This window comes from Megachile rotundata, chromosome 1 (assembly GCF_050947335.1).
Source record: "Megachile rotundata isolate GNS110a chromosome 1, iyMegRotu1, whole genome shotgun sequence".
Lineage (NCBI taxonomy): Eukaryota > Metazoa > Arthropoda > Insecta > Hymenoptera > Megachilidae > Megachile > Megachile rotundata.
The window spans coordinates 16,066,254-16,078,882 of NC_134983.1; the positions used below are offsets into that span (position 1 = coordinate 16,066,254).

The 12,629-nt window shown below is 37.9% G+C and overlaps 2 protein-coding genes and 1 long non-coding RNA gene across 5 annotated transcripts in view; 1 reads left to right on the top strand and 2 right to left on the bottom strand.

Annotated features, from left to right (window-relative positions):
* The window catches only part of eIF3g1 (eukaryotic translation initiation factor 3 subunit g1), a 52,607-nt gene extending 45,980 nt beyond the window's left edge, over positions 1-6,627 (bottom strand). Inside the window, exon 1 of the mRNA XM_012297873.2 lies at positions 6,419-6,627. Coding sequence (XP_012153263.2) covers positions 6,419-6,422 — 4 coding nt within the window. The 5' untranslated portion in view covers positions 6,423-6,627. The remainder of the gene's footprint in view (positions 1-6,418) is intronic.
* The window catches only part of cwo (transcription factor cwo), a 43,525-nt gene that overhangs the window by 26,842 nt on the left and 4,054 nt on the right, over positions 1-12,629 (top strand). The window contains exon 1 of one of the 3 annotated variants that reach the window (XM_012297833.2): positions 10,591-11,361. The exons of 1 other annotated variant lie outside the window; for it this stretch is intronic. In XM_012297833.2, coding sequence (XP_012153223.1) covers positions 11,212-11,361 — 150 coding nt within the window. In that variant the 5' untranslated portion in view covers positions 10,591-11,211. Of the gene's footprint in view, positions 1-10,590; positions 11,362-12,629 lie in introns of those variants that run through there. One more of the 3 variants, XM_003700152.3, reaches the window with a different exon arrangement.
* LOC143265065 (uncharacterized) lies at positions 1,126-2,877 on the bottom strand. Its single transcript, XR_013039190.1, has 2 exons — positions 2,355-2,877; positions 1,126-1,538 (listed from the first exon to the last, which is right to left on the bottom strand). It is a non-coding gene; the product is annotated as an uncharacterized LOC143265065 (long non-coding RNA).

Consider the following 12,629-nt stretch of genomic DNA (forward strand, 5'->3'; position numbering starts at 1 on the left):
TCAAGACTACCAAAGGGATTCAGTGACCCCTTAATTTTGATTCGGGCAGCTCTCCAGTTCCTCGTCGATCGTTTGATACTCTTTAAAATTCCTCGTGTTCCGTTTCGTACAAAAAGATCTGCAGTCACGAGGGAAATATCTTATCCGGGAAATTCCCTTGTTCGTGCTTGGCGATCTTAGATAACGGAGTTTTAACGTTACTCGAGACATTTTTTACCTCTTAATTGCGTTCTTTCTCAAGCTGGAAAGTGTATAATGCTTTTGTGTGTCAGATACAAACGCTCCCTCATGAAATCTTGAGTAGATTGCTACCTTTCTAAATGAACTTAATATTTATTTCATTAAATAAATTTAATTTAAGCTTGATAAATATTACATTGTAATAAATAATTATTGTGAGGTATTTTCTTTGTTGATTATTTCTTCTTCAATTAATTTTTAACATTGTACTATAAAAGTTTGTAATTATATTTGGACAAACTCTTCAATAATAGACCCATTCTTCAATAATAGATTCAATAACTCTTCAATAATAGAATAAATAAATTAAATTTTGTTTTACATTGACCTTAATTTAGAGGTGTAATAATTTTCGGTTCTGTTTCATATTTTACCCGAAAAAGAAACGTCCCTTAGCTGCCAGCTCCCGTATCCGCTAAATGCAGCCGAAAGATTGCGAAAGTTTTCGATTCGATTAGTAACATAAGCTCACGCTTATTTTCGTGGAGACACCGGCTTAAAAATAATTTATTTCGCTTCGTCCCGCTCGAATGAGCCGCGCCTCGCCTATCCTTGACTCGATTCTACGGATCGACGCAAAACAGCATGTTCTCTTATATCTTTGGAATCGTTACGATTGCCAATTGAGGTTGTCGCCATTCGTGCGGACTACAGGTGAAAATCTACGGGTCTTAATCGTCCATTGCGTAATCGGAACAGTTTTAAGTTATTGCGTAATTTCGATTGATCTGACGTTAATCAATCACCGAAAGCATCTTCTTTTCACGCAATTGATTCAATGCGGTTACGAGACCTGTCTGTGACGGCTACGTCTCTTTCGCTGACAATCGATCTTGTAATAGGAAGAGTATAAGGGAGTTTTAGAAATAAATTTTGTAAGAGATGAAACAATAATGAAATGTAATATTTATTTTCATATGACTTTTTTTATATTTGCTATTGGTTTAAACGACGAACTTGTCTTTTATAATCAGTAATTTAAGATTTATTTTTAAACATGTTTATTCGACACTGGGTTTTTTTTCCATCAACATCTTGACAAAATTGTTAGATAAATCGTCAAGTGATTATGTAATCATTAATAAACAGCAGATACTGTGAATCTTCAGATTCGTCGACTTATCAGATATTCAGATAATTTGACCTTAAAAGTTGTACTACAATTTATATCGACGTCCATTATCTAATTTCGAGTGCTGTATCCTGTGATAAGTGGATTAATTTCTACACTGTTTTGTCATAGTTTTTTCTCGTATTTTTCCATTAGCTTTGTTTTGATATCTTTGTTATAATGAAATCTGAAAGGAATTGTAAACTTTAAAGTTTCATACTGTAAATGAAAGAAAAATAAATTATTTAATGAACTTCAAGTGCAACAAATTTTTGCATGCATCATGTGTGCACATATGCTTCTCTGATGTAAATATTAACCCAAATAGTTTCGCAGTAATAATTGTGTTTCAATATAAATAACATTGAAGTAAAACTTCTCTCAGTACATATTCGTGAATACATTTTTATTAAAATACTCTTCGCACGAAGATGCGATAAACAACGGGGTGACCCATCGCCTAATCTTGGCGACTTAATCGCAAATATACCACGCGGATGGTGATCGTCATTGGCCCGTAGTAACATCCGATGACGTAGAAGCTGTATCGAGACCCTGACTCATTGCCGGAGCCATGACCGAGAATCCAGTCAGGTATTTCCCCGCGTGAATCGTCAGGGTGGTGTGAAAATCGTGTTCGTGCCAGCGAGCACATAAGTACATCCGCCATACCGTGAAACGGAAAAAGGATCGGCGAGAGATAAGATTTCTGAGTATAACGGCGGAGAGTCACGCGTGCTCGGCTGCTGCGAAACTTACTCGGTTAAACAATTTTTTTTTAGTAACGGTCGAATTTCGGTAACACGTAATAGCTTAAATTAGACAGGTTTCTTATTTTAAGCTACATTTCTCGATCTTTAGATTTAATTTGATTATTGGAAAAATTAGTTCGCGGATGTTGAAATTTCTATGTTCGTCAATTTAGGAACTCATTATCAAAGTTCCAACTTGCTGAATTTCTAAATGCCTCAATTCTGAGATTAATACATTCATTCAATCTTACATTCTTCGATTGCTGAATTCTTGAAATCTTCTGTTATTAAGTTTCTGAAGTCTTCAACTTCTAAGTTTCTGAAGTCCTCAATTATTAGATCTCTGAGACCTCAACTCTTGAATTTCGAAAACTCTTAAATTATTCTTAATTATTATAAGTTCCTAACTCCCTCAATTCCTAAATTCCAGAATACTCAAATGACCAAAAACCTGAATTTCTAAATTCTCAAATTTCTGACTTGTAATCCCAAACTCTGTAATCCCAAATTCCGAAGTGTCCACACTTAAAAATTTCCAACTCTCCAAATGTCCAGATCTCTCCATTCTGACAATTCTAAATTTCTAAGTTCCTCAATATCTAAATTCCTAAGTTCCAGTTACCTAAATACCTAGAAGAACAAGGTCAGTAAGTTCAAATTACTAAATCCATATTTTTGCCGATAACTTTGCATCTGTGTCATAATGCACAGCAGCGGAGTCTCCCCCTTAAGGTCGTCTTCACCTGACCATGATCTATTCTTACTTCTTGTTTTCCTTACCGACATTCTCTCTCTTTCTCCCTCTCTCTCTGCCTCTCTCTCTCGATGGCCTCTCCGTTTCATTTCCCTATCCGCGCGTGACAATTGAGATAATTCGAGTCACGTGGCTTTCATAGTTTTCCTCAGCTGTAGCAGTTTCACGTTCACCGTCGTGTTTCGAAAGAAACGCGAGTCTGACGAAGTCGCACGTTTTCACGTACTATTACTATGTGATAGCTTCGCGGAATCTTTCCGTGCTGCGCAGTAAAATAGATGATGATGAATGTTATTCGAAAACTTATTTGTCAGCCGTTGGGAGGAGGAGTTTTTTGTGGAGGAGATATGGGGATTTGGGGATGTGGGAATTTGGGGATGTAGGGATTTGGGTATGTGGGGATTTGGGGATGTAGGGATTTGGGGATGTGGGGATTTGGGGATGTAGGGATTTGGGGATGTAGGGATTTGGGTATATGGGGATTTGGGGATGTGGGGATTTGGGATTGTAGGGGTTTGGGGATGTGGGGATTTGGGGATGTGGGGATTTGGGGATGTGGGGATTTGGGGATGTGGGGATTTGGGGATGTGGGGATTTGGGGATGTAGGGATTTGGGGATGTGGGGATTTGGGTATATGGGGATTTGGGGATGTGGGGATTTGGGATTGTAGGGGTTTGGGGATGTGGGGATTTGGGGATGTGGGGATTTGGGGATGTGGGGATTTGGGGATGTGGGGATTTGGGGATGTGTGGATTTGAGGATGTGGGGATTTGGGGATGTGGGGATTTGGGGATGTGGGAATTCGGGGATGTGGGAATTCGGGGATGTGTGGATTTGGGGATGTGGGAATTTGGAATTGTAGGGATTTGGGGATGTAGGGACTTGGTTATGTAGGAATTTGAGGGTGTAGGGATTCGGGGATGTGGGGATTTGGGGATGTGGGGATTTGGGGATCTAGGGATTTGAGAATGTAGGGATTTGGAAATGTAGGAATTTGGAAATGTAGAGATTTGCGAATGTAGGGATTGAGGATGTAGGAGTTCAGAAACGTAAGAATTTGAGGATACATGGATTTGGAAATATTAGGATTTAGGGATCTAGAAATTTGCAAATGTAGGATTTAGGAACATAAGCACTTAGATGTCCACTGATGTCTCTACAATATTTACAACATCTATGTATCTGGTAATCCAGAGATTTCACCGTCTATAAATTTATATATGAAAGAACCTACGAATGCACTAATTTAGAGATCTATACTAATGATCTAGTAACTTAGAGATCGCGTTACCCTTCTTTTCTTCTAGAATAGTATAAAGACCTTTTCTCCTAGTTAACAGAAAGACACTGATTATCGAATGACCTAAATAGCAAACATAATGATAGACGTGCACGAAGTTATTCGTGTCCCATAAGAGCACCGACCTCCCTTAAATCGTCGCAGCTATAGTTCTGACATAGAATTAACAACGACTGTACGGGGAACATGTATGATTTAAAAACTTGTCAAAGCGGCGAACCTATCGGTAGATGCTTTCTGCATTCTGAAACATAGGAAGACCTGGACTATACATGTTCTCGCGAATCAAGTTTGCTCGCGTGGCTATAAAAGGAATGGGTCGAGAATTTTAAATTATACACGCAGGTAGCTAACTTACGGTTTGCAGATGTGCAAAATTGTAAAATTGCATAGTTAGGATACCTTACAAGATATATAAATTTAATAATGCTTATTTTCATGCAAATTTTTTTTTTAAAAATTGATTAGTGCTTGATATCTCAAGTTTTCAAATGTTTGGGGCCAAAAATCGAAATTAAGGAAATCCCAAGTTTCTATATTTGCTAAATTCTTCAAACCCCCAAAATTTTCTAAATCTGCAATTTCCAAATTCCCCAGATCCCAAATTCCTCAAATCCCAAATCTTCCAAATCCCAAATTCCCCAAATTCCAAATCCTCCGAATTCCAAACCCCGCAAATTCCAAATCCCCCAAATTCAAAATCTCTCAAATTCCAAATCCCCCAAATTCCAAATTCCCCAAATTCCAAATTCGCCAAATTCCAAATCCCCCAAATTCCAAATTCGCCAAATTCCAAACCCCCCAAATTCTAAACCCCGAAAATTCCAAACTCCCCAAATTTCAAACCCCCAAATTCCAAATTCGCCAAATTCCAAATCTCCCAAATTCCAAATTCGCCAAATTCCAAATCCCCCAAATCCCAAATTCCCCAAATTCCAAACTCCCCAAATTCCCCAAATCCCAAATTCCCCAAATTCCAAACTCCCCAAATTCCAAATCCCCCAAATTCTAAACCCGCCAAATTCCAAATCCCCCAAATTCCAAATCCCCCAAATTCCAAATCCCCCAAATTCCAAACCCCGAAAATTCCAAATCCCCCAAATTCCAAACCCTCAAATTCCAAACTCCCTAAATTCCAAATTCCCTAAATCCCAAATCTCCCAAATCCCAAATTTCTAAATCTTAAGAGCAGTGCCTCCATCACCATAACCTGTCTACTCCAAACGAGTATCACACAAATATCACATATACCACATATGAAATTGAAGAAGCAAAAATGACTCCACACATGTTTCAATTCAAAGTTCACTTCCGCTATCGAGTGATCAACTGCGATCATTCGTAAAAATAGCAAGATTAAATGAAACGTTCCTATCCAGCCGATTATTATGGATTGATCTAACCATAGACCATATGTTACACTGCCTCGAAGAAGGATTATAATACCCTATAGTTTAATAGGTTTAAGCTAAATATAAACCGTTTGAATAGAAAGATCATACGATTCTATAGGAATAAAAGGTACAGTTGATTTTCTAAATGCATTCAATACGACCCTAGCGTGACTCAACTTCTCTACAGATACGTATTATCTTTTCCGTTCGTTCGTCACTTGCACGTGTTCCACGTTGGGTGTCGCTCATTCGTCTCGCACGTGATGCTATCTGTTATATTTAACGATCAATTAAATTATGCGCCGGTTTAGCTGCACCAATTTTAGATGCAATTAGTCTTTGATGCAGATGCTTGATTGGCGTAATTCGTGCTGCTTGCAAATGATGCTGTTTGGAGAAGAATCAAGTGGATTTGGTTAGGAAGAGTTTGGTATGTTTGAGTGTCGTGGAAATTTTTGAATTTTAAAATTTTCAAGTTTTCAAGTTTTCAAATTCTCAAATTTTCAAGTTTCGAGATTTCCAAATTCTCAAAGATTCAAGTTCCCAGATTTCCAAATTCTCAAATTTTCAAGTTCCCAAATTTCCAAATTCTCAAGCTCTCAAATTTCTAAATTTTTAAATTCCCAAGTTTTCAGATTTCCAAATTCGCAAGTTTACAAATATCCAAATTTTCAGATTTCAAGGACCTCAAATTTCCAACTTTCCAAGCTCAAAATTATCCTAATTTTCAAATTTCGAAGATCTTCAATTTCCAAATGTTCGAACAACATTCTAGTACTACAACATATGGAAAAGAAGCGTGCATTCTTTCTCTCACAAAACGCCTCTATTTAATCAAAAAGTATAACCAGAATACCATTACTTACTCATAAAGGTGATCAAACTTCCAACTCTCCCAACAAAATAGAAAAAAAACTTTCAACCAAACATCCCCTTAACATACGTCCATGTTGAAAACAGCGTAGATTGTCGTATAACAAGTCACGAACGACGCCTGCGTCCACTGAATTTTCTCTCGCACTGGTTTCTACTGCTTTTTTATCAAGATACAAAAGGGGAATTCATTTTCCGTTGTCACGTGTTTCGTTTGAGTTTTATTACGAGTAAACCGAGCGTCACGAGGGCTTGACGTAGACGTAACAATTGTTATGAGCTTTCTGCGAATGGGACGCAAGTGCGTCGTTGCGGGGATATCGTGTTGGACTTCGCGCGATGCCATTAACAAAGTCGATAACGGAGCTTTCTCGATAACCGATCGGAGGTTAATCGTATTATGTATGGACCGGCACGATGCGGACAGATTCGATTCTGCAAAATAAATGCTCGTTTGCTTGGACTTTAATACAACTTTATCGCGTTTATTCGCGTCGAGTTACAAAATCTATTAGTCTCGCTGTCTTCTCTTTTCACGAGACACGTTCTTGTCGTTGTTGAGAGTGATTTATTTTCTTCCTTGAAGTCTATTGCAATTCTTTCTGAGGATTTTGGGAATTTTTTGTTTGGAGACAGATTTATTTCTTATTTGGGGATACAGGCATTCTCTAGTTTTGGGAGTTGCAAATATTGGAATTTGGAATATAGGAAAATTTTGAGATTTGGAAATTTGATGGTTTGGAAATGTAGGAATGAGAAAGTTTAGATTTAGAAAATGTAAGGTAATTTGAGCCTGCAGAAATAGAAATTGAGTAACAGACTATGGTAATTTAGGAATTACCATGAAATTTGGGAACTGCCATAATTTAGGAATTTGACAAATTTGAAAATTGTAGAATTTAGAATTTTGCAATATAGCTAGTTGTGACATTAAAATAATTTTTAAGCTTGATAGTGTTACTTGCAAATTTTTTATTTTTGTTCAAAAAACGTTCATACCCATCACTTGCACGTTTGCACATTCCAATAAAATCATATCTAATATATATTAATAGTACTCGCAGAGTAAAATACATTTCCTTCAACCGAATATAGAAACAGAGTATTTTGAAACACCTTTGTGTCACAATTATAGCATGGTTATGCAAAGTTCCTTTAGCTAAATTCTCCCCAAGAGCTACGAAATTTTCCTGTCCTGTTCGTAACAGAAGTTATATCTCAGTATTCGATTACGTCGGAATTGCTGAAAACAGCACGTGCTCATTTACACCGTTCATCCATAATGAACGTAGTCACATGTTTGTTTTCTGTAAATATGCCTTCTGCAGCCAACGTGATCATTCACGTTTACTATTAACTGCATACGGATATCACGATTTTTGTAACTGGAGGATGTGTGAGAAAAATGATACTCGGAAACAGCAAGGACGTTTCTAAATATTTCCGTGGGAAATGTACCATAGAAACGGGATCGAGTTTAATGTGGAGGAATCTGAGTCTAAGTGAAATTAAAGACCGGGTGAAGTATACTTCTGTGAAACGTTGTGAGCAAAATTGTGGAATGAATAGATTCTCACAAAATTATTACTAGGGATAGAAGGGAAAATTAAGAATGGTAATGCTTCAGAAAGATAAACCAACTGTGTAAGAAATTATAAATTGTCCATGGAAATGTCTCAAACTTCTGACAAGTTGAATTATTTAAAAATAATACAACGTACAATAATGAACAATTTTTCATTTCCTTAGTTTTAATAAATTAAATGAATAGAGTTGAATAAAAGAATAGATGTATTATATAACGTTAGTGTATAGCGTAGTTCTAATGAACTTCGAAGTGAATTTTTCCCTCGTTTTAGAGAGTTGCACGATACGGTAGCACAGAATTGTTAGTCTTGGTGTAGTCCATAATTGTAGGAAGTTTGAATGAAATCCGTGTTTCAAAGGTCGTGAGATCCCCTTGCAAGAATGTTCATACGAGCCTCGAATGACCGAGCCAAAAAATGAAGAAAGCAACAAGTCACGAGTCGTTGACTCGTTGATGCCATATTGTGAAACGTGTTTTTCACTTTGGTGATACCCGGAAACGCTGCTACCCACGAAGCTCTCTATAAACGTGGCGCAGAAAACACGAGCAAGCTTGACGAAGAAGAAAAACTGCGCGGCAAATGAATCTCGATAACAGGAGCTCGCTAATGAAACTTTCATTGAGAATAAAGAAGTAAACATAAAGAAGAATTTAAACCGGTTAAGTAATTATCAAATATTGCCGAACAGATCCGCTGTGTTCATAACATATTATATCAGTATCTTGGAAATTGCGGATTCGACAATTTGGGAATTTTAGTAATATAAAGATTTATGAAGATGAAGATTTCGAAAATTATCAATGAAGAAATTGAGTTGACAATTTAGAGATTGAACAAATTAGAAAATTTGGAAGCTTGCGAATTTGTAGTTGGACAATTTGGGAAATTTAAAAAGTTGAAGTTTGAGGACCTAACAATTTACAAATTTGAGGACTTGGAATTCTTAGAGAATTTAGAAATTTAAATTTGTAGCTTCAAAAATATCTAAATTTCCGGTATTTAGAATCGTGAATATTCTCTGCTGATTCGTTCAACGTCAAAGCAAAGATAAAATACGTATTTGTGAACGTAAATACAGATACAAAGGGGTTGGTCCCACACCTCAGAAATAAGAAAGTAACCGATGAGTTAACACTCGTTGCGAAACGCTTATAGACAAATAGAGGACATCTCCACGATATTCCGCAAATGCAAATATAGACGCGTTGCGAGACGTTCAGATAGATTTCGTTTGTTATTGCCAAGTATGGCGAAGCTGCAAGATCCGGTGATACCCGGTTATCGTATGAAAAACAGCAAGGGGCCGCCGCGGTCAAACGTTTGCCGATAAACCCTGGTCACAACAGAAGCATCGATGTCAGCCGCAATATTCTCCTCCGTCCGGTTCTATCCGGAATGCTGATAACACGACCCCGTTAAAGCGGTTCCCCCGCGATTTTTTAACGATCCATCTCCTTTCCCGGATCGCTGTTCTGCTCCGCGAGTCTCGTGGAATAAGCAGAAACTTCGTAGTCGAGGGTCAACGAGCAACTCTTGATTACGGTTCGCTGTACCGACGCTGTCGACGACGGGGAAACGTTTCTTACTCATCGTACTATGTCCTTTATCTTTTATTTGACAAAAAAAAAATAAATGTATTCGACAAAACTTAGGTACAAAAGAGCAAAGAGTTAAACATAAAGAAATGAATCTCTTTCTAATATGTAAATTGATGAATTTGGTATGTATGTGTCGAGTAAAAGAATATCTACATTATATCTCCGCGATTTGGATGACAAAGTGAATTTTTCTGATCGAGCATCTGATAGTTTTTCTACTTTCATGTTAAGTGTAGTCGCATTGATCGCTAATCCCTCGATAAACGCAGGCTATCCCCACCAGTTAGAGAAATTGATTTCGAGGAGTCATCGACGCGAACAAAGAAACGTCCCGAGTCATGTAACTGCAGCTCAAAACGACACACACGTATAGTATAACAGAGTACACGTATTGGACCAGAGCTGTCCCAATCGTACGACGTTTCGTGGACGGTTCCTCGAAACGAGCACTCACCGTAACTGATCGCTTGAACCCGAACGGCGCTCAGTTACCGCGAGTCTAACACGTCGATCCCTAGATTCGTACTTAATCGTTGCTGCAAATTCATTCAAAATAATTATAATGAAAGGAACTTTCATTATGCACTAAGAAATTAAAAGATGAAATTGGAACATCGTTGTTCCTAATAATTTACACTATAGCGTGTCTGACTCAGTTATCATAGTGATCATCGTGTCGTACTATGTCGAGGTATCTATGGAATGGAACAAGCGTTTAACTCGGTGTAAACGCACCCTTACACGAACATTTGGCTGCATTCCACGCTCGATCGGCCAAGCCGCGGATGAAAAATAATTTATTCACGTTCGTCACGTGCGCCTTACTCACCGTTTCTAAGTATCTGGTTCAAGGCGGTGCTGCGTGTACTTTACATAGAAAAAAAATCGTGTCTTAGCTATCGAACACGTTTCCTTTTTTCACCGAGGCAGCGAATGATGCCCGGCGCTTAGCCGCGTGCGCTTCCTGAGGAACGTAGGAAAGTGCCGCGGAAGAGATTCTCTGTCGGGCTTCCTCCGTTGGAAACGTGTTCCCTCACGTGTTGGGCGTAATGCGTCGCGTTTATAACACGTGATAGCACGGCGTCATCGTCGAGCGACATCTCCCTCCTCGTTAAAGGAACGTAAGCGCCGCCAGCAGTGGATCGCAGTCGTGGCCGTGCCATATCGTAACGCACAGTGTTTTACCAACGTCGCGGCGTTTCGTGCGAGTTTGTTCCTCATCGTCGTGATCCCTGCTCGATCACACACCAGTGGGTCCTCGTAACACTATGAACGATTACCTGTTGTTCCTCCGTCAGACGTATTGATCGAAATTGTTCTTACGGAGTGTTAATTGTTGGTTCGAGTGGAACGTGCTCGCGCTAAAATTTGAATCGAGCTACCTGGAGGGCGCGATCGAAGTGCCACTTGCGAGAAGAGGAAAAACGGTTCTTGGAAATAGTGCGGTCTAGTACAAGTACGTTCGAACGGGGTTTGCGCGAAGTCGTTGAGAGGAATCGTTGAAAAGGAAAATTGTGTTTGAACGTGACGTTTGAAGAGGAGCGATACAACAGCGTGTCAACGGTGCCCGTATCCGCGCGTCCCGCTCCTGAGAGCACGATGGTGACGCACAGCATGGACAATATTTTGAACATGCAGTATTATCCTACGAATAGTCACGTTGAGGCGGATGTGCACTCTCCGCCGCTTAGGAAGAGACGGTGTTTGAATAAGGAGGTGATATTTCATTTCTTCCTTGGTCTTGTAATGGTTGGTTTTATTCTGTAAGACCTACGTTACAGTTTCTTAGATAAGGTCTTCTGCGATATTTTGCATGAGTTCATCTTTTAAGAAAAAGTATTCGAGGTGTTGCAGTTCATTGATTAGTAATTTGTAAGAAAGTGCCTCTTATCGGAACTTTGATATGCAGGCTTCCGTTACATTGTCACCGTTGTAATTTTTCATGCGCACCAATTACGTTTCTTTATTGTGAATGAAGTTCTATGGAAACTGCTGTAATATCAAAGGAGATTAGTTTGTACGAGTGTATTATCAGTAGTAAGAATTGTAAGCTGCTTGGGTGGCAATCTAACGAGAATTTATTACATTAGGAAAACACGGGGAAAACATTTGAATAGCATCGGTGATGATGTAAGAAAATAAATTAGGAGGTTGAACTCGAAAGTTAACTAATCGTGCTTAATGATTGGTTGTAACCTAATATTTAGCAGATTAAGTGCAATTAGCAGTTTGTAGTGCATTTAAAATTTTAAACAGTTAAATGCTTTGCATGTACACATATTTTAGTTTGAATCAGTATATTGTAAGTAAAAGATTTAAAAAATGAATCATCAGATCTTATTCGATATATCAGACGATATACAAATCAAATATTACGTAGCTAACGAATGCGTAACAACTTTATGTGCAAAGATTATCTTTTTACGTGATTTGACGCAAACTTGAATCTTGTCCAATAGAACGGTGAAAAATTAATCCGATGTAAATATATCATTGCATCAGTGAACATTCTATTGAATGATATTTAATCTTGTATCGCAATCGATTCTAGAAAACTCGTGATAAAGTTAGAATCTACTTAGTCATTTAACACTTGTTAATTAACTATTAATAGATTGGCAAATAAATTCGTGACCTTTCGATAGTTTCCTGCGACACCGGGCTAATTTTATTGCAGAAGAAATGAAAAGTTGATATAAATACGATGCATGAACGAATATTTTAAGCTTCAATTTACAAACTTTTAAATTTTTACATTTCAAGATTTGGAAGTTTACAATTGTTCAAACTTATAGATTTTCTAACATAGAAGTCTTGGAACTTGCAAATTTAGAAGTTTATAAATTAATTGCCAAATGTACAAATTTTTAAGTGTACAAAATTAAGAATGCACAAAGTTAAGAATTTGCAAATTTTCATATTAGTAAACATTGCATGGGAAGATTTTTCCTTATTGCAAACGAACCCCATTCATAGCAATATAACGAGAGTCAGAAGCATGAAAAATGTTCATGTTA